Raw genomic sequence first — 25,217 nt, 5'->3', positions numbered from 1 at the left:
TATGTATTTATTTTTTTACGCATCGTATACATGCGAAATCTATTCGCCAATGTTCTCACCATAGTGTATATAATTACTTTTACTTTATCACTTTTAAATGTGGTTTTGTAAAATGTATTCAATTTTGTGAGTAATTGAATTGGGCTGTATTTTAAATTGGTCCACCAACAAATTTGGGTCTGTGTTTAACTTTTTTTGGACATTTATGATGTGGTTTTCGGTGGGCTTTCTTTAAGGTTTTTTTAAAACAGCTATCTTATTATCTGGAAAGTGGTAGGTTTGTTAAACAATTATTGTACCCAATTTCTCATATTCCATCGTTTCATCTCCATTTTGTAATCGATCAATCTTTTCTTCTCCATCTACTCACGACCAATTTTTCAGAAAACAGGGTAAAATCAAATTCAATACTTCTTCAATCCACCGGATCTTCAAGAGAAAACTTTAAAATCGTAAAAAGAGAGAAGCTCTGATTAGTCGAATCAATTGGGGTTGTCTATGGAGATGATGGTGCTATCAATCGGATGATTCAGTTTTGATCCATGAGTTAAGCGACCCAATTTATCAACTCAATTGGATTGGTAAGTTGCTAGATATTATGATTCAATATTCTTTATATTTTGTCGACTTTACATGTCTATAGTCTTTCTGTACGGTTCTATATCTCCAATTCAGTTTTCAAAAGGATAATTGCTAATATTATAAATAGTATATATCATTACCGTATTTGATTAGTTGACATGTTTCCTGTATTTTATGCAGTACATGTGAAGACATCATAATATCCGTAAGATAAGTAGTTGTTTCTTAAAAACGTGTTTGCTTGTTTTATTTGGAAAAATATATCCTTACTGATTAATTTCTTTTGCAATTTAATCCAGGAAATCAAATAAGATGTACTTTCCTGTAACCCAGGTTATTACAATAGAGTGAAAGGACATGAAGCCATAAACAGTAAGCTTAATTTTTAAAGTTTTTAATTTTTGGTTTTAATTTCTGAACTTTCCAAATTGTGAACTCTCTATTACTAAGTTTTTTGTTAATGTGCAAATAATCGTGAAAGAAGTACATTAAGATAATTGTTTTGTGGCTTCGTATTGAATTGAAAGAATTAGAAAATGTAATATGTGAATAATTGGTAATATACTGACCAGGTGGAGGTTTTTCTTTTGATTCAATATCAGGACATTGTTTTACGTTTTTTGGCGGAAGAGTTATTGATAATAGAGGATAAGTTTTAGCAGAGCAAAAATTGAAGGTATGTCCTAATCTGTTTGTTTATTAATAATATGTTTCCTATGCTTCTTGTTCCTTTGATTGCTTGAAAATGAAAGATTAGTTTGTGTTTTTTTATAAATAATGACTAAATCTATAAGAACTTATTCTTTGTCATTTATTTGAGACTTGAAGGGAAAGATATTAAACTTCAAAACAGTAACAATAGATAACAGTAGATTTGAATGGTAAATTATAGTAAAGAGTTTGGTAAGCTTACTGAAATATCCGCTAGAACCATTTCAATGGTCTCTCCTGAAAAGACAGTGTTTTGCTTCCAAGAATGAATGATTTTCACTTGAATTCTCCATCCTGTTCTGAATGGTTTAATGGACTGCAGGTCTGTGATAGGCACGGGAGCGGCAGCCATTGGAGATGGTTTGAAAGAAGAAAGGAGAAAGTAAAGAAGGTATGGTGATTTTCGATTTGATTATGCTGATCGTATTTATAGGAAGATCTCACATAGTCTCCATTAGGTATCAGTTTATGGTATATTCGGGGAATGTGGGATAAAAATCTTAGTAGTTCATTAGGTAATATATTTTGTTGGTGCAGTTAAGGATTCAAAATATCTCGAAGTATGAATTAGGAATGAAACACATAACTCAAAATGCGGTTTCGTAAGATTTTGGATTAGTCATAGAAGATTGATATCTGTCTAATTAATTTTATTTGAATATCGTAATCAATGTATTAGAAGATTGATATCAATCAAATTGAATACCGTATTTCTCTCTTTAATGATATCTTAGATAATCTAATAGATAATCTAATGTAGACTTATCTAAAATCATTCTCTAATTTGCAGGTTTTTTTTCGGAAGCCCAACATAGCCCATTGGTATGTGAGGGAAGGTCGAAACAGAAGTTCCTCAATAATTCCTATCGGATATCCAATTTTGCATTTCCGGGTAATTTTTAATTTTAAACCCTGACTTAGTATATTTAAAAGTCACCTATAACCTTAATGAATTGTCTTAATACAAATTTCGACAGGGGCATTTTCGGGCTATGTGAAAGTTGTACTTCTCTTTTACTAATATAGGGATTAGTTTATTCTTAATATGTATATATTTTCTAAATATTGCTTAAATATTTAGTGCTTGTAATTATAATTTACTACTAGGGTTTATTTTTCGATTTTGATTAGAAAAATAATAAAAATACACATCAACAAATTAAAATACACATCATCTTCCATAATCCATGTCACTAGACATATTTTTTTTCCAGAATTGACAGTTTCTTCTTTATATAAAAAGAGAGGGAAACTAAAAGTTTTTTACTGTTCACAACCCGAAACAAAAAAACTCTCTCTCTCGTCGCCAAACCCTAATTCCGCCGGCGATACTCTGTCTTTCTCTACTCTCTCGCCTTCATCGCTCGCTATCCTCTCTCACTCTCTATCTCTTCGTCGTCGCTGTCTTGTTCGTTTCCGTCTAAACCACCCTCGTTTTCGAGTTCCGGTATGTGATGGCTGAGTTATAGTATTTACGGGAAAACTAAAGATCTCGTCGATTCATATGACGGCTGAGTTATAATACTTTGTGACTGAGTTATCACAAGAAATAATCTGAAAGCAAACAACTGATTTATATGACTTGACGGTTGAGTTATAGTATTCACGGGAAAACAAAAAGGCCTCGTCGATTCATATGACGGCTGAGTTATAATGCATTGTGGCTGAGTTATCACAAGAAATAATCTGAAAGCGAAAAACGAAAGGTCTCGTCGATTAATATGATGGCTGAGTTATAATGCTTGACGGCTGAGTTATTACACAAAATAAAACAAATGTATTACAACAATACTACATCCTACATCTGACAAGTTTTCACATTGTGCCCAACTTGTTTGAACATGCGTGTTGCTTAAATACATATTTGTGTTTCTTTACCTAATTACCGGAAACAACAATTACCGGAACTGGATCCATGAAATAAAATGAAGAAGAATGAGGAAATTAATAAGAATGAGTGTAAGTAAGAAGTAAAGAACAAGGAGAAAAACAAGGGGAAGAACAAGGTGAAGAACACTTTTTAACCAGTTGAAGAACAAGAATCGAAGGAACGATGTTTCGTATTTCCGGAGAAGATGATGACATGGAATGCTGACATGGATGATGCGTCTGAAGTGGCAAGTCAGCCACCAAACGAACATGTAAATCAGCCTAATTAAATCAGCCATCAAACAAAATTATAACTCAGCCGCAACATGAATACTATTACACTAATTAAAAAGCAAAAAAATGGCTGCCATATTCAGCCGCTTAATGTCATAACTCAACTGAAAATTTGTAACTCAGCCGTATCGTTTATTATTAGCCGTAACTGAATGATATTCTAGTAATTAATCTTTCACTACTAATTCAGCCGTAAAACGGCCGAGTTTTCCGATAAGTCAGCTCATGGCGGCTGAGTTATAAAACTTAACCATAACTCAGCCGTAACCACATCTCATAAGTCAGCCGTTGTTCATAACTCAACCAGCCGGAAAAAGTTAATTCAGCCGTGTCGTAGTGATAACTCAGCCAAACTTTTGACAACTAAACCATCGTGTGAAAACTCAGCCAGATTTCATTAAGTTAGCCGTAACGCTTGGCTGAGTTATGCTCTAAGTCAGCTGTTCGCTGTATCTCAAATGTGTTTTCCATAAATCAGCCGCAACGTACAATAACTCAGCCATCATTACCTGTGTAATGCGTTACGACTGAGTTATTTAATACACGTCAGTGATTTCTGACGTGGCGTCTGACGTGGGAATGATATTTTTGTAATTACATTTTTTCCTATAACATAAAATAAGGACATGTTGGATATTTTGAAAATACCTGAAATATCCTAGTAATAAAAAATAGTTTTTTATGGTTTGGTAATATTACTTGAAATGTATAAAATCTGAATAAATCTCCCTATGTTTTAACATATTAGAGGATGATAGTGTATGTCGGTATAGGCTCATATTGTTTGCAATGTTTGGGAGCGAAATGACAAATTTTGAAAAGTGCTCTCTTGATCTGGAAGTAACATATCAACAAATCAAAGTAATTGTTCTGCTCTTAAACTACATACAGTATTTGAAGTCACTCTGACGTATTGAGAACGTATATAAGGTTTTATCATAAAGAATCAGATTCAGGGTGATTCTCGAAATTTAATATTTGTGGACTGGTCCTTATGTCGTCATCAAATCAAACAAAAATTCCAGAGAGATTTCTCACATTTTTTGATTAGATGTTATAATACAATAGACTTTAAAGTTCAAATGCTTTCTCAAGATGATGAGTTAAAATAATTTTGTTTAAAGGAGCAATAATAGTTGTTCAAGATTAAAAAGTTAAAGAAGAATTCCTAATGTGACATATATTACCTTCTTGCTTCTCTCATTGTGCTCTTGAATTGTAGTGACGGTCTCTAATACTTTGGCATAGACTGCAGTTTCATCAAGGGTGTGTCCAGGGCCGGTCCTAGGATTACCGAGGCCTGAAGCATTTTTTATACATATGATACAAACAATTAAAAAAAATACAAAAACTGCCGATTTGGAGAATTAAACCCGCGTCAAGGTACATGTTCTCGTACAACATAACCAACTTAGCTAAGAATTTGCTTCGTTATCTAGCCCAAATTTTTTGTATATATTATAAGGCGTAAAGCAGCTGCTTTAGGATTGGGCGGGGCCTGGGTGTGTCACTTTTATGATTCATCAAAGGGACCTCCGAGAATTGGAGTACCCCGCATTGTTCTATCTTCCAAGCCCTTTGGTTGACCTTGAACTCAAAGACAAGCTCGCTGGAAGTCACATCCATTTCGACTTCAAATATGTACAGATGCTCTGTTAAAACGAGAGATAGTGACATGTTGCTCTTACAACACGTAACACAAACGGGAGACCAAGTTTGATGGACACCTTCATTAACCAGCAAAACGCAAGCTTTAAATCTCATGGATGTAGGAAGAGGCTTCTCATTTAACTCGATTATCAAAGAACCTCCAGTAACAGATCGGTGAGTGAAGCATGCAGGCACTTCTCTGCCGGGTAAGACCGCATATTCACTAGTCGGTGTCTGGATGATGAGGTCTCTGGCTTCTTGATTCAATTTGAAGCACTTATCAAACTTGAGACGATCAATATCCAGATTTTGAAATGAGCAATCTAGTCTCTCCAGGGACTCACAATCTTCTGCACATATTCTACTGAGGGAATCTGGAATCTGTGGGAGTGATACCAGCTTTCTGCATCCCGTGAGCAAGAGTCTGCTAAGACGAGAGTTGATACATGAGGGAAGCTCTTCCAAGGACTCACAATCGTCTGCAGTTATGAGTACAATGGAATCGGAAATTTGTGGGAATGACACCAGCTTTTTGCAACGATAGAGCTTAAGTGTATACAGACGAGAGAATTTCTGGATCCATGGAGGAAGCTCTTGTATTTCTTTGTCACTCACGTGTAGGTGTGTGATGATGTCAAAAGCATGAGGATATTCCTTGAGTCTTTCACTGTACGACATCCACAGCTTAGTGAGACGAGACGACCAGGATTCTATTGATGAAGGGACTTCTTCTATTGCAGTTCCTGTGAGATCGAGAACCCTAAGGTTTGTGGAGATCTCAGGAAAAGTTTTTAACAGCAAGCAATCTTTGAGATTAAGTGCGTAGAGATATTCCAAATTGATGTTGTTCGGAAGAAACTCTAGCTTAGAGCATCCTTCTAAACTCAAAGTCTGCAACTTCTGAAGGTTTCCAATAGAAAAGGGAAGCTTTACCAGACTTGAGCAATGCCTAAGGTCCAAAAACTCTAGATTAGTGGCATTTCCAATCAAGGAAGAGAACTCCACCAGACTTGAGCAATGGCTAAGATCCAATTCTTTTAGATTGCTGAGATTACCAACAGAGGAAGTAAGCTCCACCAGACTTGAGCAATGGTTAAGATCCAATTTATGAAGATTTTTGGTATACCCAATAGTAGAAGGGAGACTTATCAGACTTGAGCAATGGCTAAGATTCAATTCCTGAAGATATTTGGTATACCCAATAGTAGAGGGAAGACTGATCAGACTTGAGTAATGGCTAAGACTCAATTCCTGAAGATTTTTGGTATACCCAATAGTTGAAGGGAGACTGATCAGACTTGAGCAATGGCTAAGATTCAATTCCTGAAGATTTTTGGTATACCCAATAGTAGAGGGAAGACTGATCAGACTTGAGCAATGGCTAAGACTCAATTCCTGAAGATTTTTGGTATACCCAATAGTTGAAGGGAGACTGATCAGACTTGAGCAATGGCTAAGATTCAATTCCTGAAGATTTTTGGTATACCCAATGGTAGAGGGAAGACTGACCAGACTTGAGCAATGGCTAAGATCCAATTTCTGAAGATTTTTGGTATACCCAATAGTAGAGGGGAGACTGATCAGACTTGAGCAATGGCTAAGATTCAATTCCTGAAGATTTTTGGTATACCCAATGGTAGAGGGAAGACTGATCAGACTTGAGCAATGGCTAAGATCCAATTTCTGAAGATTTTTGGTATACCCAATAGTAGAAGGGAGACTGATCAGACTTGAGCAATGGCTAAGATTCAATTCCTGAAGATTTTTGGTATACCCAATGGTAGAGGGAAGACTGATCAGACTTGAGCAATGGCTAAGATCCAATTTCTGAAGATTTTTGGTATACCCAATAGTAGAAGGGAGACTGATCAGACTTGAGCAATGGCTAAGATTCAATTCCTGAAGATTTTTGGTATACCCAATGGTAGAGGGAAGACTGATCAGACTTGAGCAATAGCTAAGATCCAATTTCTGAAGATTTTTGGTACACCCAATAGTAGAGGGGAGCTTCACCAGGCTGGAGCAACATTCGAGATTCAATTCCATAAGTTTGGTGGCAGTTGAGAGATCAGGAAGCTCCTCCAAGTTTTTAGAAAAAGTCATATCCATCCACTTGAGATTTGGAAGCGGCTGTACAGACAAATAATAAGAACATGTATGTATATCTACACTTAATCAAAAAAAAAAAAATTGTACAGTTTGATCTAGGCTGGGCATAAAATCCGTACCCGAATACCCAATCCGGAACCCGACCCAAAAAACCGGGTTCGGGTTGAGTACGGGTTTGCCTATAAAATCCTATTGGGTTCTATTTTCTAATACTTGTGGGTTTGGGTTAGGGTCGGGTAATACCCGGTACCCGTTTGGGTACCCATTAAACCCGAACATATAAACATATTTATAATATTTATCATTAATATAATGCAATTACCCCAAAATTATGATTATAATTTTGAATATTTCATTTAGTTTTATACCTAAATATCAAAAATAATCAAAATATCTAAAATTTGTAATCCAAACCGATCTGAACCTGATAGTACCCAAACCGAACCGAATCCATATATCTAAAAATACCCAATGGGTTCTATTTTTCTAAACCCGTTTATCCGAACCCGAATGGATAATACCCGAACCCGAATGGGTTACCCGAATGCCCAGCCCTAGTTTGATCAGTCAATTTATTTAAGAACATGTAGTTATATCTACACTAATCATGTAGAATTTTCTTAATAAAACTATGTTAAGAAAAAACAGTTTATTTGAAATTAATTTAAATTTTAAGAGAAAAAAAAATACTTACTTTAATTCCTTCCCACAACTTCTCAAGTTTGCTGAAACACAAGTCTACTTCAACCAGGAACTCGGAGTTGAAAACAGGAGGCAAACATGTCATCGGAAAATACTTCCACTTTAGTAATCGAAGTTTTCGAGGCATATACTCTAAACCACATGGTAGATGTAATGTATCCTCCATACCCCCCCATAATCTTAAGAATTGGAGATTAGTCATTCCTTGAAAGGCTCTCTCACTTATCTGGAAATTTTCCTTGACCCTAATCGTGCTAAAATTGAAATCTATGCCCATGACACTTCTACTAGCCTGAAAAAGGAACACAAATAATAAGAGAATTTTCATTATCAAATAAACTCGATTTGTTGGGAGATATGTCAAAACTTACTTGTACATCATCAGTGAGTATTTCACAAATTTCTTTTGCATCAACCAAATATAGGCGTTGTCCAGGCTCACGAACAAACTGTTTACGAACTATATCTCTACCTAGTTGGACTAACAGATTGTGCATGGTTATTCTACTTCTATCATCTATAGAGATGAGAGATTTCTCTGCTAATACGTTAAACCCGTGCCTCACATCCAAGAACATCTCTGCAAGATGCTCTTCCACTTTCTCAATCACTTGATAATTAAAAAAGCAGGCTATATGAAGAAATATATATTTGTTTTCGTCATCTAAGGCATCATAACTGAACTTCAAAATGCTTTGAATATCGGCGTGAAGGCTAGTCCTTAACCTTGGTAGTTCCTTTGCCCACTCCCGCTTAGACATTCCTCGAAAATAAGAGCCCATAACCCTTAAACCCAAAGGGAGTTTACCAGCAAGTTCTGTAACTTCCCAAGCAAGTTTTTCAAAACCATCTTTAGGGAACTTTTGACCAAAAGCATACGTGCACAAGATTTGTAGAGCCTCCTTAGGTGGTGGAAAATCCACTTGGTAAATATGGTTAATCCCATGTCTCCTAAAAAGCTTTCGATCTTGACTTGTGATGATAATCCGACTCCCAGGACCAAACCACCAAGTTTCTTTCGCCATGGCATCTAGTTGCATCGACTGGTCCACACCATCAAGAACAACAAGGACTTTCTTGTCTTTTAGCCTGTCTTGAACAACTCCCAAATGAGAAATCTTCATATCATCCTGGTTGGTTATTTGAGACATAAACTGCTGTTGTAAGTGCAACTTTGCACTGTAGTCATCGGAACAAGGTCTTGTATATTTTGCTTCGATAGATTCCATAAAGACACTCAGTTGAAAACTGTTGGAGAGATTGTTGTACACAACTCTAGCAATGGTGGTCTTCCCGATCCCAGAAGGACCCCAAAGCCCAATCATCCTCACTTCATCTGATTCTAGGCATAACAATGGTTCCATCTCCTCCAAATGAGCTCTCATACCAACCAACTCGTCCAAATCACTTGATGATACTGAATTATTCAACTTGTTGGAAATATCAGTAGAGATTTGTTTTATCATAGCCGCTTCATTATCCCTAACAATATTATAAGAGATCACTACATCGATTAAACAATTATAGAAAAGCTATAAATATATACAACTACAAAGTAGCCCACACGATGCGTGGTTTATGTATGTATTAACTTAAAATTAAAAAATGAAGTTTCTATTCAATAATATATGAAACTTACAGATGTAATTGTTAATATATGTCTTGAAAAATAATATTCATAATACTACGGTTCAACTACAATTTATAATATATATATATATATATATTGTTTCATAGAAGGGTCATGAAAAAGGAAAGTTAAAGTACATATTACTAAATATTTTTGATTACAATATATTGTTGAAATTATTTAAACAGTATGTTACTATACTAATAAGAACATTACTTATAGCGAAGTCAACTATATATGGTATTTTCGTTAAATAGTTAAGATAAATTATGGCTTCTACTAGTAACCATTAGAGGAACAAAAGGAAAATTAATAAAATGAACAATGAGAAACAGAATAAACAATTTTTGAGGAATGAAAGGAAAAGATGCAGAAAAAGAACAAAATAATAACTGGTAACCAAATAATAACAATATTTTTAAAAATATATTAAATATTAAATAAATCAGTCAATAAAATACTAATACTATTTTTAATGTATATAAAATAAATTTTACATTTGATTTTAAAATAAAATATAATTTAAAATATTTTTAGTTTTTATTCATGGTATACACATTTTTTAATTTTATTTTACTATTCATACAATTTTCAAATAAAGCTTTCAAATTAATTTAATATGAAATTTTGTATAAAGTATATTTTTCTGCCAATATACTGTGAAAATATGAATATTATTGTATTATAAAATTAAAATATTATTAATAAACATAATTTTTATTTATTTTAAAATAAAAAACGAAATTTAATATTTATTCTTTTTTTTGTTCTATTTGTTCCTCATCAATTTTGGGGAAGAACATTTTTGGTCTAGTGTTCCTCATTTTATGAGGAATGTAGAATAATGATGAGGAAATAATATTCTTTGTAAATGGTAAAAATTTTGAGGAATAAAGAGGAATATCATATTCTTCTTCATTCTTTTTCTAAATTTTGGTTACCAGTTGGAGCCTATATTTTTTTCTTTTTTAGAAAAATAAAAAACTGATAAGTAGTCTAGGAAAAAAAATAAGATCTTACTTAATTATTTTGATAGATAATTTTATGTTGTCCTATATATTAATTTTATTTTCATCATCTAACTAGTAATAGTTAACAAAAAATTATTTTTATATATGATAAGTCAATTTTAAAATAATTTATTAAAACGATATCACAAAACAAATATCTTATAATATAAGTTTAACCAATTTTATAAAAAAATCATTGAAAAAAAAACTGTGTGAAATTTAATATATTTTTTTTATTTTCTATGTATTGTCTCTATTTCTAATCATTTTAATATAAATAGTATAATTAACAATAAATTAATTTTTGAAATTATTATTTTTTGTTATATCAAAGGGTGATAAAACAATTATGTTATGATACCATTATGTTTTTTTAGTACATATGTTTTAAAGACAATCAAACTGTAACTTATAAATTACTATTAAATACAAATTTGAGTAGTGTCTTTAATACAATATATATGATTATTGAATATATTGTGAGTTTTTTTATATATTAGAAAATCTTTTATATTTTTAAATTAGTCTATCATAAATTAATTTGGTTTCAGTTTTTATTTTAAAATGTATGAAACCATTTTATAGTAATAGGACAATTAGTTACAACAAAGTTAATTAAATTTTATCTGTTCGTTAAATAATTAAGATAAATTAATTAATTTATAATTTCTTTTTTTGGAAAAAAAATCTGATACGTATTCTAAGAAAAAAAATGTAAGACCTTACTTTGATAGATAAATTATGTTGTCTTATATATTAATTTTATTTTCATATATAAAAGTAATACTTAACAACAAATAATTTTATAATATGATAAGTCAATTTTAAAATAATTTATTGATACGATATCACAAAACAAATATCTTATACTCTAAGCTAAGTCTAACTAATTTTGTATAAAATTCATGAAAATAAAAGTGTGTCAAATTTAATATAAATATGTTTTTCTTCAATAAATTGTCTCTATTTCTAATTATTTTAAAATAAATAGTATAATTAACAATAAATTAAATTTGAAACTATTGTTTTCTGTTATTTCATGGGGGAGATAAAACAATTATGTTATGATACCAATTTTTTAGTACATATGTTTTAAAGACAGTCAAACTGTAACTTATAGAACACTATTAAATACAAATTTGAGTTGTGTCTTTAATACATTATATATGATTATTGAATATAATATGATATATGTATATATATATATATATATATTAGAAAATCTTATATATTTTTAAATTAGTCTATCATAAATTAATTTGGTTTCAGTTTTTACTTTAAAAATATGAAACATTTTCTGTTCTTATTTGGTTTTAATTTGTTTATATTTTTTAGTTGGGTTGATCAGTATTTTTTTTAAAAGTTCTATGGTATATGATTTCGTTATGAAATATATTAGATGCTAAAACTAAAAAATGGAAGGAATATATATATTTTTTGTAACAATGTTGAAAAAAATTTCAGAAAAACAAACTATAAAACAATTATATTTTTTAACAAACTATACACCACATAATATACAAATAAAATAAAATCAAATAAAAAAATAGAATATTTAATTTATAATTAATTAGAATGACATGTGTCACTGTTAAGCAAAGTTAGAAAAAAAAAATGCCAAATATCACACTGTTAAGCAAAATTAGAAAAAACTTCTTTTATTGTATAAGATTAGATATTAGTTTAAATGGAAATAGAAATCAACGAACCAGCTGTTTGAATGGTAACCGGCGATTGTGGCTACTTTTGCCAAAGCTTGTCTCCATCTCCCAATGTCCTGCTTTGTTTTACCGGCACAAGTTTTTTTGAATATTTTCCCAAACTCTCCGGTTAGTTTTTTAACATCAGACGGATCCACTTTATAGAAAACAACCATCACCATTTGACCCAGTTCTTCCCTGCACTTCATAATCTCTGCCAATTCGTCAAGACACCAACTCGAAGAAGCGTAGTTTCTCGAGAGTAAGATAATTGCGATCTTGGATCCTTGTATCGCCCGAATAAGTTCAGGACCGATGGACTCTCCTCTCTTGATCTCATTATCAATAAACGGTGTGATTCCCATTCTTTGAAACTCCATTTGAATGTGACTAAGAAAGTCTCTACGGACATCTTCCCCTCGTAAGCTTGGAAAGACATGGTGTGTCCAGATGCGATTCAAAGGAGATGGAGGAGATGAAAGAGATGAAGGAGATGGAGGTGGTGATGACGTTTCTTTGTCATCTTCTTGATGGAGTCTGAGTTTTTTAAAAAGCGTGAACAAGCCTATTGTTGCAGCAACAACAGTGGTAAGGAAAAAAGAAGAAGAATCCATTAGCAAGTATGTCTAGAGAGATGATGAATATCACAGATCCTTAAAGAGAGCTATGTGGGGGAGGATGACAAGTTGCAAAGGAGACTATGTATATACATTACAAAAGAACGTTGACACATTGACTCATAATATGTTTTTTTTTTTTTTTTTTTTTGATAAGTTTCTCTACTGACGTTGACCCCATTGACTGAAGAGTCTTCGCAACTAGCAAGAGAGGAAGCTTCGTTCAAAGATTTCTCTTTAGGAAAAAGAAGTAGAAAAGTAATTTCTTTAACAATCATTCGAAGACATTATTTCTTTGGAACAAGTCATGAAATTAGATTTTTTTTTTTTCGTCATGAAATTAGATTTATTGATGCAAATAGGCAACGGGAAATTCACAAGCAATGATCATGGAAGTAGTCTACTTCAAGTAGACTACTTCAATTGTTTTTGCAGATGCGGGAAGTTGTTGATTTCAACCGTTGGTTCTTTCTCCATGATGTCATCCACTACAAGAAAACAGCATAAAACCGACAGGCATATCCGTCAGTTTTCCGTCGGAAACAACGATTACCGACGAATTACAAACGTAAATGTCTGTCGGTTCTAGAGCGTTGGAAAAAAAAATCCGTCGGAAATCTGTTGGCAATTACCGACTGATTTCCGACAAGACAAATACCGACGGATAACCGACAAACATGTTGAGTCGGTAAACCGTCGGTAAATACCGACGGATTTCCGATGGATATCTTACCGACGGATTTCCGACGGATTATGTACCGACGGGTTTCCGACGAAATATTTACCGACGGGTTTCCAACAGCACGAATACCGACGGATTTTCCGACGCTATTACAGACGGAACTACCGACGGTTTCACGATTGATTTTCGAAAAACTCCGTCATTTCCGACAGAATACCGACGGAATGTTTCGAAAAAATCCATCGTTTCCGACAGATTACCGACCGATTTCTTCGAAAAGGTCCGTCATTTCCGACTGATTACCGACTGATGTATTTTTTGTATTTTTTTAAAAAATTGCATAATTATTCAAATTTTAATACTAAATTTTTTGTTAAAATAGAAATGCTTATATGATAATATTTAAAAATTTTAGGGAAATATTATTTCGTACAAACATGAAAAATGTTCTAAAAACCGAAAACATAAATATTTTACAAAACAAAGCTAGAGTTCAGAAATCTAAAAGGCAGAATGTCTTGCCCGCATCTCGCTCATGAACGCTGCTAGATCCTCATCCCTCTTCTTGTTCTCCTCGTCCCTTCTTTTGTTCTCCGCATTTTGTTCTTCCATTTCCTTTTCCAATGCTGCAATCCGAGCATCCTTCTCTTGCAGAGCTTGTTGGAACTCTTGTGTGGGAGCAAATGAGTAACCCGTTGATTGAGATAACGGGCTTTGTTGGGAGAGATTTCCAAATCCAAAAATCCGTCCCTTGTTTTTTTTCAGTTTCCTACACATTCATTTTAAAAATTATTCAAACATTTTAAAACAAAACAAAGTAAAATCAAATTTAAAAAAAAAACAAATATTACCTCATAAAAAATCTCGTTTAATTTCTCTCTTCCAAGTTCAACAGTAGACTCTGATCCTTCAGAAGATTGTTGGGAACTGATTATCTCCTCTTGCTGCCTCCTCGAACTCTCAACAACCAGCTTAGCTCTACCATCTTGTATTTGTTTGGTCTTTTTGTTGGTATGCATATCCTCCATCAAAGTAATATGGTCTGGTACCACACCATCCCTAATAGTCTAAAAGAAGTATTTTAATTATATAAAGATTGTCTTATTAATGATAAAAAATAACAACTATACGAAATCTTAAAACTTACAAGTTGGCGTTGTCGGGTATAGACGCTAACTGGACCATTGTTGTGGGTTGCCATGCCCAACCCGCCACGGTCGCTCCTTCTATTCTGAGAATATTTTGAGGAAAGTGAAACTGTATTTACTTCACCCCAATATTGAATCAAACCTTGGAAGAGATCATCGCTCAACCCTTTTGGCACCTTTCCTTTCTTCCACTTTTGCTTCCACTCATTCAACATCTTAGAATATTGTCTAGCAGCTGCCTTCTTAAACTCTTTTCGAACGTTGTTGGTGATATCCGAATGCCAAGTGAAATCTTGCTAAAAAAATAGTAAGATAATGCATTATGAGAAAAATATTATAAAACGATGTTATAAAATTAAAGTAATAAAGTTGAAAACTGTACCGCAAATTGCTTAAACCACATTTCTTGTTCTGACGAAGGCATCACTGAAAACTTTGCGTATGGTGTTTTGAGGATTCCATACATCATACGCAAAAGAGATTTTGTGATCCCATTATGCGAATCACAAAACCATGTGGTATTTGGAGCTCCATAAGGATCTAAGCGGGGGATAAGTTCTCGTCCAGGTTGAGAAACAAAATCTTCAATGGTCATCTCCATGGGAGCATGTTGTGAAGCTTGTGAATCTGGAACGGGGCTATGACGTGAATGGGAACAACTAGCTTCTCCAGCAGCGTGGTTCCCACATGTGTTTGCAACATAAGAACCATAGTTTCTTTGGAAAAAAAAAACAAATTTAGATCCTATATGAATATAGGGAAAAAAAACAACAGAGGCACAAAAAGATGGTAAATTTTAAGCTGAAAAACGATTGGAGTTTGATAATTAAGAAATATAAATCCAGAGTTTTAGTTTAATTAAAGAACATAAATGATTGTTTTACCAAAAACACAAAAATTAGTTTTTTCCAAAAATAACAGTATTAGTTTTTTTCCAAAATCATTTTTAGTTTTTTTCCAAAATCATTTTTAGTTTTTTTACAAAATCATTTTTAGTTTTTTTCTTCAAAAACTAAATTAACACATAATTTATAACATTAACACATATTTTACAATAATAACAAATAACTAAACTTTCAACCAAAAAAAAAATTTCTAGAAAAAAAAACAAGATAAAACAATTAAACAAAAACCAAATCATCAAAAAAAAAACGAAATCTAACACCCTAACAAAAACAAAAACGAAATCCAATTCATCATTCATCAAATCACAGTCTAACAAATCACACTCTAACAAATCTAACACTCTAAATCTTCAAATTAATCTAAAGCCAAATCTTCATAAAATCTAATAAATATACCATAATCCTAAAAAACTAACAAAAACTAAGGAAATATGACAAAAAATGAGAGAACTTACGCCATTCTTTAAAGAGAGCCGCTAGAGTAGATCCGCCGGAGTAGAGACAGCCGCCGGAGTAGAGAAATCCGCCGAAGTAGTGAAATCCGCCGGAGGGAAGAAAGCCGCCGGATGAGGGAAGAAAGCCGCCAGAATAGCAGCTGGTTTGGACGCCGGAAGTCGCCGGATTGGAAGCCGATTCGTCGCCAGAATTTTGGTTGCGAGAGCGAGAGAGAGGATTTGAGAAGTTGGCGTTATGTCGACGAATGCGAGAAAGAAGATGAAATGACTTAGGTTTTATCGATGTTACCGACGGAACATCCGTCGGAATTCAATAAAAAATTTAATTCCCTGCGATACCGAAAATTTAATTGTATTTCGTTCCTGGAGGAAATTTCGCAATCCGTCGGTAATCCGTCACAAAAACCGACGGATTACCGACATAATACTTTTCCGACGGTATTAAAACACTTATTCTTATTATTTTTCTTGAGAAATATGAGTAAATTATGAAAAATAAAAAAAAAAATGATAATTTAAAAACATTTACCCATAAGATATAATATCATTCTATTAGTACTTTAGGCAAACAACATATTCATTTTTTTAAAACACAAATTTTAAAGATTTTAGTTTAAAAGAAGATTATTTAGTTTAAAAGAAGATATAATTTTGAAGATTTTGAAGATTATATAGTCTTATTAAATATGTGCGTTATAGAACAAAAATTAGAGGTTTTACAAAACTCCATCGGAAATCTGTCAGTATCCATCGGTAAAAACCGACGGATTACCGACAGCACAAGGAAAACCGACCAAAATTTTACTAACCCGATGAAAATTAGATATCCGTCGGTAATTTCTGACGGATTACCGACGGATTTGTTTTACCGACCAAATTACCGACGGAATTTACCATTTATTTTTAATTGATTTATTTAATTATTAAGTTAATTACATTTATTTATTTTACTAAAAATTTTGAAAGCAAATATTTATTTATTACAAATATTTATTACTAAAAATTTTGAAAGCAAATATTTATTTGTTACAAATATTGAAAGCAAATATTTATTTTTATTACGCATGTACTTCAAAGTTACAATTGTTAATAATTAAAAAAATCTATTCTGAATCAGAAGAGTAATCGGTAGAAGCTGAGTCTGAATCATCTTCGTCAAATTCTCCAATTTCATCTTCTGATTCAGAGTCGACTCTGTCATCTGTGAATTGGGTGAAGTCAACCACGAGGTCAACATCAAAAGAATGCTCAACTGGGGCCATGTAGCCAATTCCGCTAGGTTGCAAAGGATCATGATCGGCAACTCCATATATTCTTTCTCTTGGGTTTATTTACGTAACTGTTACCCAAGTATCGGGAGCATTAGAAACGCGAGGATAGCAAATGTAGCAAACCTGTTACAAATAATGTTATGTTAATAATTATGTTAACTAAATTTATTAAATAATTATTCAATAAACGGATAATGTAATACTTACTTGGTCTGCCTGTGACGCAAGGATGAACGGATCATATTTCACCAATCTACGTCTTATGTTAACGGACGTAACACCAAATCGGTCAACTCTAACACCACGATCGATGTAAGGATCATACCAATCACAAAGGAGAACAACGCATCTCAAGTTTAACATCCCCGGATAGCGTACTTCTAAAATCTCTCTAAGGACACCATAATATACAACATCACTTGTATGAGATGATATACCCGAATCGGTTGGTCTCCGCCTACTTCCTTCTTCATGAATCCGAAATGCATATCCCCTCGTGCAATACCCTGGAGAAGACGTTGCAATGTAGTTGGGACCGTTTACTAACTCTACTAGCCATGATGGAAATGTTTGACCTTTCTCGCTTTCATCGTTAACCTAAATATTTAAATAAATTAACAATATTTAATTATTGTATATATATTAAACCAAAATAGTAAAACACTTACATAATATTTCAACCAAGGCGCAAAATCTCTTAGCTTATGCTCCTCAAGTTGTGCCTCGGTATAATTTGGGTAGTAAGAGCGTATTAACACCATGTAAATCCTATTACAAAAAAACAAAAAAAATATTTGAGAAGATTTGCACTTATAAATTTAAGTTTTTGTTAATATTAATTTTAGAATGTACCTCTCATATTCCATAATATCCTCACAATTAGTGAGAATATACATATGTAAGTGCGTATACTCTTGCTGCGACAGTTGGCGATTCTTTCGTGTCCCACTGAGTCTCCCAACTTGGGTAAACAAGCTAGGTACGTATACCGAATAACTAGCCATTTCGCCTCCATCATCATGACGAGTAGGACGTTGTCTTTTTGTACGAACTTGGGCAGGAAAGTAAAATTCAGCAAAATTTGACGCTTCTTCGTTTATACTTTGTGCCACAATAGAGCCTTCAACTTTGCTTAAATTTTTCACCTTCTTCTTCAGATGGAACATATACCGCTCAAAAGGATACATCCACCGATATTGAACAGGACCACCAAGTTTAGCTTCTCGCGGAAGGTGTATTGGGAGATGCTCCATAACATCAAAAAAAGATGGGGGAAATATCTTCTCTAGATTGCACAAGATCATTGGTATGTTTTCTTCCAAATTACGAATACCGTCAAAAGTAAGTGTTCTCGAGCATAAATCCCGAAAAAATGCACCTACACCTATAAGTTAAATTTTTAATGTTGAGGTTGTATATATAAATAAAAAAGTATATATATAAAAAAAAGTATATAATAAATAAAAAATTGCAATATTTAGAAATGTACCTGCAATTGCTTGGTGGACATTGTCGGGTAAAAGATGCTCAAATGCAAATGGAAGAAGTCGCTGCATCACAACATGATAATCATGGCTCTTCATCCCAGTAAACTTTCCTTCAGCCATATCAACACAATTATGCAAATTAGATGCGTATCCATCAGGAAATTTGACATCGTGGGTAATCCAGTTGAAGAACGCTTCCTTTTTGCGCGTGTCTAGCCGAAATATCGGGATTGGACATCTCCCATTTTCTAGTACATGAAGCTCCTCGCAATCACATATATCTGGCAAATCTAATCTAGACTTCAAATTATCTTTAGTCTTTCCCGGGACATTTAGAACAGTGTTCATGAGGTTGTCGAAGACGTTCTTCTCAACGTGCATGACATCTAGATTATGTTTTAACAAAAGATCTTTCCAATAAGGCAACACCCAAAAGATACTATGTTTATGCCAATTGTGATTGATACCAGCACCATACACAACAACATGTCCATTACCACCACAATCTGTAGTCCTCTCCGCTCCAAAATCTCTTAACTGTTCTAGTAAACTATGTCCATCGACCTCAGGAGGTGGTGCATCAACCACTTGCTTATTCTTTCTAAACAATGTCCGCGAACGCCGGTAAGGGTGACGAGCTGGTAGAAATCTTCTATGGCAATCAAACCAACTCGTTTTACGTCCATGCCTCAACTGGAACGCATCTGTGTTATCTTGACAATATGGACACGCTAACCTTCCATGAGTTGTCCATCCAGATAGCATCCCATAAGCTGGAAAGTCACTTATCGTCCACATAAGTGCTGTACGCATCTGGAAATTCTTCTTGGTTGATACATCATATGTTGTAGCACCATGATCCCATAACATTTTCAACTCATATATCAACGGTTGGAGAAACACATCAAGAGACCTCTTTGGATGATTTGGACCGGGAACCAAAATCGAAAGGAAAAGAAACTCTTGACGCATGCACAAAGATGGTGGTAAGTTATAAGGTGTAACGATTACTGGCCACAACGAATACTGTCTTCCATGCTTTCCAAATGGGTTGAAACCATCTGTAGATAATCCAAGGTACACGTTTCGTCGCTCATACGCAAAATCCGGATGCACAGATTGGAAATGCCTCCATGCTTACGCATCTGAAGGATGTGTAATCTCTCCGTTTGATCTATGTTCTGCGTGCCATCTCATTGGACCTGTCGTACGCTCAGATTGATATAATTGCTTCAACCTTTCGGTGATCGGTAAATACCACATCCTCTTATATGGAACTGGAACCCTACCGATTCTATCCTGATATCTTGGTTTTTGACAAAATCGACACCTTGTCCTATCTTCGTCTTCTCTCCAATAGATCATGCAATTATCTTCGCATACATCTATCATTTGATAAGGCAAACCAAGACCAGCGACCAATTTCTGAATCTCGTAATATGTACCTGGAAAATGATTATCTTCCGGCAAAATGTCTTTCACAAAATCAGTTATCGCATCCACACATTCCTCAGCCAAATTATAGTCCATCTTTATGGTCATCAATCTGCTTGCAGATGACAAAGCGGAATGACCGTCCCTACAACCTCCGTATAACGGCTGCTTAGCTGCGTCCAACATAGAAAAAAACTTGTGTGCCTCTGCATTAGGCTCCTCTAAACTATCAACATTTTGACCCATCGATTGCATATTTTCCCTATATGCATCATTCACCATCTCAAGAGAACCCACACCATAATCTACTTCTGTTCTAGGTTCCTCTACTCTATCAACAATATATGGTTCGCTAGAACTATTGTACTCTGGTCTTTCACCATGGAGAAACCAAATCTTGTAACCCGGCATAAAACCATTGGAATAAAGATGACCCCATACTAAATCAATCCTAATATTGTGAGAATTCTGACAAATTGAACATGGACATTTCAACTTACGGGTTTTTAGAGCGATCGGTTGTTGACAAGCCAATTCCATAAATTCACCAACACCACGAGCATACTCATCATTCAATAAATTTGATTCTGGATCGAGCATCGGTCCGTCCATCCACGATCGAAAATAAGAAGAAGAAGAAATTTTACGTACGTTTTTTTCTGAGAAAATGAGTGAGAACATGAGACAAAGCGATTTGTTTATATAGAATGGTTTCCGTCGGTAATCCGTCAGTAATCCGTCAGTAAATTTTGAAACTGCAACGGTCATAAAACGGCTATAAGAACGGATACTTTGGGTCGTCGGAAATCCGTCGGTAATTCGAAAAATGTAAAACGGACATATTTTACGACGGATTTCCGACGGATATTACTGACGGACTATATCCGTCGGAAAAAGTGACGGTTTTCCGACGGATAAAGTCTGTCGGTAACTTACCGACGAAAAACTGACAAAATCATTCGGCGTCAGATAACTGTCAGAAATCCGTCGGTAATTTCCGACAGACAAATTTCCATCAGTACATCCGTTGAAAATTATCCTGTTTTCTTGTAGTGTGCAACCCCGTCGTAGAGTCTGCTCTAGCAAATGAGCATAATCTTCTCTCAACGCGAATAACTGCTTTCATAACCAGTGTTCCTCCAACCGATTTGGCGCCAGATGAGTGGACTGCAAGACTACAAGAAGTCGACATGATTAGTATCGATCTTGGTGTGTCGGTTTCTGAACTGATCTTTGGAATTCCAAAGGCACATAATATGGCGGATGTGCAAGAATCACGCAAGGCCGTACATTACTGGACATCAAAGATGGTATCGTGAAACCCTTCCTTGTTCACAAGGTTCTTGATTCGAATTTCTTCTTTTGTTTGTGCGTGACACTTGGTTTGAAACACTACACAATGTTGTTATTTGGTAGAATCTTCTCATCACTAAACTTCTTTTTGTTGTCAATATTACAATTGTGGCCCTTCTTCTTATTAAGTACTACTCCTATTTTACATGATTACGAATTACGATACTTTTAGTTTTACAAAACCATTGGACTATTAAATCTACTAATACTTTAAATCCATTAAAAACCTTCATTGAATAACACCCCTTACTGACTTGAACAATGCGGTTCATACACTAATTAAGGTTGATTTAATCATTTTCAACAAAAAAAAAAAAACAAAAAAAAAACAAAGTGATTAATCAATTCAAGTTTTAATTAGACTACCAATCAAGGCCAAAAAATGAAAGGCCCATTAGAAAACGAACACATTTGGGAACTTGTTGTTCGTCGTCGTAGTGACTAGTGACGGTTCAACTTCTATTGATTTCTCTCCTCCAAGTCGTTCGTTGATTCTCTCGACGTTACGGCGGATCTCTCTCAGCTGAGGTACGGTACGGTACGGTGTCTCTCTCTAACTCTCCCAGAAAAACCCTAACTAGTCGGTAGCTTTAATCAACCTAATCGGTAAATTTGATTGATAGTATTAGAAACCAAAAATGTCGATAAGAAGAATCTGATCGTTTTATTGTTTTTGTGGTTTTGTTCGCAGAAAGAAGAAGGAAAAAAAAATGTGGCAGAACGATTTAGATCTGGAAACGATGATCGACATAGCGGCGGTGGAATACAGGAACGGAACTCACGATGCTCCTGTCATCATTACTGGCGAAATCGCTGAGCCACCTCCAGGTAGTATCAAAACCCTTATCGAGAGAATTACGTTTCCAAAGAAGGTGACAAGGCTGAGAAGATGATCAGGGACTATAATTTTCGCACTGAAAGATACCAGTTTATGAAAAGATCAAATCCTTTTCACGCGTTTTACCAGAAGAAGCTTGCTGAGTACCGTTCTCAAAAGGATGATGATGATGAAGTTGTTGTTGTTGAGGCTGCTGCAGCAATACAACAACCCTTACCCAAGCCTCAGTTCATTATTCTGCCTAATTGTTTACAGTTGCGACTTCCTCCAGAGATGAGTCTCAGGGAGTTTGATACAATGAAGCTCACAGCTCACTTTGCGGCTTGGTATGGGAGTGAGTTTTGGTTGGGTTTGGCTGAGAGAAATCTTCCTGAGCTTGGGTTTATCAACTCTACTGATAGCTGCTTTCGTCAGTTTACTGAGCTTGTTGTTGCGTATGCCAAAGTGTTAACTCCCCTGCCCACTGATGTGGGACAAGAGCTGAGTGATAGTCCTGCTTTTCTGAAAGCCATTACTGATGCTTTTCTCAAACGTATTCAGTGGGAACCTGCCCAGCATTATAAATGGCTTGAAAGAGGAGAGCAGGCTATGTTGGATTGGCATGCTTCTGTGGCCAATGATTTTGCTAACAAGGACCAGTTTCCACCGCTACCAAAGCAGCAGCCTCCTCCACCACTACTTGAGGAACCAAATCCAAAGAGGCAAAGGCTTGACGAGTCAGCGCCCCTTGTTCCAGAAGACCAGTTTCTTGCTCAACATCCGGTTATCTTCTCCTTCTTAATTACATTCCATACAGTCCTTTCCTCTGCTTTACGTATGTGATAGTTGTATGAATCTAACCATTAATTTTTACATCATCTTTTTACAGGGCTCGTCTATGATCAAGGTTTCTGTTCCCAATGCTGATGGTGAGCAAGTCGTCATTGAGATCACAGTGCAGTCTTTATCGGAAAGCGTAGCAAGTTTGAAGGAGAAACTAGCTGGGAAGATCCAAATTCCAGCAAGCACACAAAAGTTAACTAGTGTAAAAGCCAGGGTTTTAGAGGACAACGACAAGTCTCTTGCAAATTACAATGTTGGAGCTGGAGATACCCTAACTCTGTCTTTATGAGTGGATCCGTAGGGGAATTAATGCTTCTCAATCTCCTAACTTTTTTTTTTTGTTTTTTTTTTTGATAATAAATCTTAATGACTACTGTCTTTAGTGGTACATGTTTAAAACTAGCTAGCTCTCTAGTGACTTAAGTTTGTGTTGGATTCTTATCTTAAGAGATCCTTTATATAGACTATAAAATGGGATGGCATACTCGTACGTCGTTAAAACACATTGAACTGTAAAAACCAACATGATTTACCTTGAGAATACTTGTTCATAAATGAGTAGTATCATTTTAGGTAGTAGCCTTTTTTTTTTTTTTTTTTTTTTTTTTTTGTTAAAAGGTAGTAGCCTTGACGCTATTATATCATTTTAGATAGTAGATGTTGCAGCTTTCAATATCAAAAAGTAGTTATTGTATTTAAAGATTCACCGGTATAAAAGTATAAATACGCATTAATATACATATTGACAAAACGACAATTGTGTATAGAAAAATACGTGTATGTAAAGAGAAAAGAACACATATCTCCAATAGATATTTTTGGAGGACAAAAGACTTTTGACAAAATTTAGTTCAAGATGATAAATCAATCATCATCGTCGCTGTCGTGATCATTGCCTTATCATATACACTTTTAGTTTCCATGGCAATGATCTTCGTTTATTCACGACAGCTGCCTAATTTATTTTATTTTTGTGAATCTTTTTCCCATAATTAATTTGGAAATAAAATAACAATTGCCATACATATCTGTATTTATTGTTGACATAGTCATAGAGACACAATTTGTTTAATTAGCCAAACCGTTAACGTATCTTTTTAGTTACCATATTTTTTCATGCATGTATATAAAAGTGTTCCTCAACTATTGCTAGCTCACTTATCTTTGTTTAAGAAGAAGAGATTGCATCTTTAGTTATATTTATAGTACTAGTTTCATTAAATTGCTCTGCATTTCTACGTATACTAATAAAAAGTAGCGGTCAAACTATGGTATCCATAAGCTATGACTGAATCTTGTTTATTTCTTAAATTAGATGGTATCATAAGTTTCTTTATCAGTTATAACAATGACTAAACGCACTACTTGGTAATATATTCTTAGGTCAAATTAGTTTCTTATATCGAGTTAGCCGACGTATCTGTTAAAATTACTTTATCGTTTACCTTAAGCTTAATATATTTGCTATGACTACAAGGTTATTATATCAAATGAATATCAACACGCAATTAAAAAAAAACCCCCAAAATATAGGAAAATATATCAACTTGTGGATTCTTGATCAAAATTAAAGAATTATTGGTCCTTAGATTTTTAGAAAGACTTCATTGTTATTCAATCTTGAATTTTCAAAACTCTATTAAAGTGTGTCATTGGTTTCGGTACTTTTAAAATCTTGTTTACAATCAGTACAAGTCATGATATATTGAGTTAAAGATTATAGAGATTTAATCATGTAATGTGTTATTCAAATAAAATGTATTTAACAAACTTACTAATTAAAATAAAGTCTAGTTTTATTGGTTTATTATATTGAGTTCAAACCTTTTTCTCACATAAAAACTTTTACAAAATAGTAAATGCTACCGTGGAATTCAAAGTTATTTTCGATTTTAAATCAGCACCTTACAAAACTTTTACATGTTTTTTAAAATGTCAACTAGCTCCG

At 34.2% G+C, this 25,217-nt stretch overlaps 2 protein-coding genes, 1 long non-coding RNA gene and 1 pseudogene across 9 annotated transcripts; 2 read left to right on the top strand and 2 right to left on the bottom strand.

Moving 5' to 3' along the window:
* Positions 1–293: 293 nt before the first annotated feature.
* LOC104723594 (uncharacterized) lies at positions 294–7,557 on the top strand. 4 transcript variants are annotated; one of them, XR_015572429.1, is made up of 7 exons: positions 294–581; positions 763–787; positions 882–954; positions 1,185–1,258; positions 1,616–1,684; positions 2,084–2,185; positions 2,271–2,414. It is a non-coding gene; the product is annotated as an uncharacterized LOC104723594 (long non-coding RNA). The 4 variants fall into 4 exon arrangements; XR_002034357.2 differs by lacking the exons at positions 294–581; positions 763–787; positions 2,271–2,414 and adding an exon at positions 4,712–7,557 and having other exon boundaries at positions 794–954; XR_015572430.1 differs by lacking the exons at positions 294–581; positions 763–787; positions 2,271–2,414 and adding an exon at positions 4,705–7,557 and having other exon boundaries at positions 794–954.
* Positions 4,712–13,128, bottom strand: LOC104732096 (disease resistance protein TAO1). Of its 2 annotated transcripts, XM_087475265.1 has the most exons (5): positions 12,267–13,011; positions 8,289–9,399; positions 7,910–8,209; positions 6,549–7,236; positions 4,712–6,187 (listed from the first exon to the last, which is right to left on the bottom strand). In XM_087475265.1, the coding sequence occupies exons 1-5, from the start codon at positions 12,869–12,871 to the stop codon at positions 6,144–6,146; spliced, it is 2,748 nt and encodes a 915-aa protein (XP_087331391.1). In that variant the 5' UTR covers positions 12,872–13,011; the 3' UTR covers positions 4,712–6,143. The 2 variants fall into 2 exon arrangements, with proteins under 2 accessions (XP_087331391.1, XP_087331390.1); XM_087475264.1 differs by having other exon boundaries at positions 4,712–7,236; positions 12,267–13,128.
* A 4,039-nt stretch (positions 13,129–17,167) lies between these two features.
* LOC104710007 (uncharacterized) lies at positions 17,168–20,364 on the bottom strand (annotated as a pseudogene).
* Positions 20,365–22,000: 1,636 nt separating this feature from the next.
* On the top strand, positions 22,001–23,741 carry LOC104723593 (uncharacterized). Of its 3 annotated transcripts, none has more exons than XM_010441974.3 (3): positions 22,001–22,147; positions 22,301–23,209; positions 23,316–23,741. In XM_010441974.3, exons 2-3 carry the CDS (start codon positions 22,499–22,501, stop codon positions 23,556–23,558), a joined length of 954 nt encoding a protein of 317 aa, XP_010440276.2. In that variant the 5' UTR covers positions 22,001–22,147; positions 22,301–22,498; the 3' UTR covers positions 23,559–23,741. The 3 variants fall into 3 exon arrangements, with proteins under 3 accessions (XP_010440276.2, XP_010440278.2, XP_010440277.2); XM_010441976.3 differs by having other exon boundaries at positions 22,014–22,142; XM_010441975.3 differs by having other exon boundaries at positions 22,037–22,137.
* The last annotated feature ends 1,476 nt before the right edge of the window (positions 23,742–25,217 follow it).

Source organism: Camelina sativa, chromosome 11, assembly GCF_030686135.1.
Source record: "Camelina sativa cultivar CO46 ecotype springtype chromosome 11, ASM3068613v1".
Taxonomy (NCBI): Eukaryota; Viridiplantae; Streptophyta; class Magnoliopsida; order Brassicales; family Brassicaceae; genus Camelina; species Camelina sativa.
This window is presented reverse-complemented; position numbering and strand designations above follow the sequence as displayed.

Coding starts and splice junctions, on each gene's coding strand:
- LOC104732096 (XM_087475264.1), bottom strand. CDS start 12,871: ATGGATTCTTCTTCTTTTTTCCTTACCACTGTTGTTGCTGCAACAATA. Junction 9,400..12,266: donor GGTTACCATTCAAACAGCTG/GTTCGTTGATTT, acceptor TAATATTGTTAG/GGATAATGAAGCGGCTATGA. Junction 8,210..8,288: donor TACTCACTGATGATGTACAA/GTAAGTTTTGAC, acceptor TTCCTTTTTCAG/GCTAGTAGAAGTGTCATGGG.
- LOC104723593 (XM_010441974.3), top strand. CDS start 22,499: ATGATCAGGGACTATAATTTTCGCACTGAAAGATACCAGTTTATGAAA. Junction 23,210..23,315: donor AGTTTCTTGCTCAACATCCG/GTTATCTTCTCC, acceptor ATCTTTTTACAG/GGCTCGTCTATGATCAAGGT.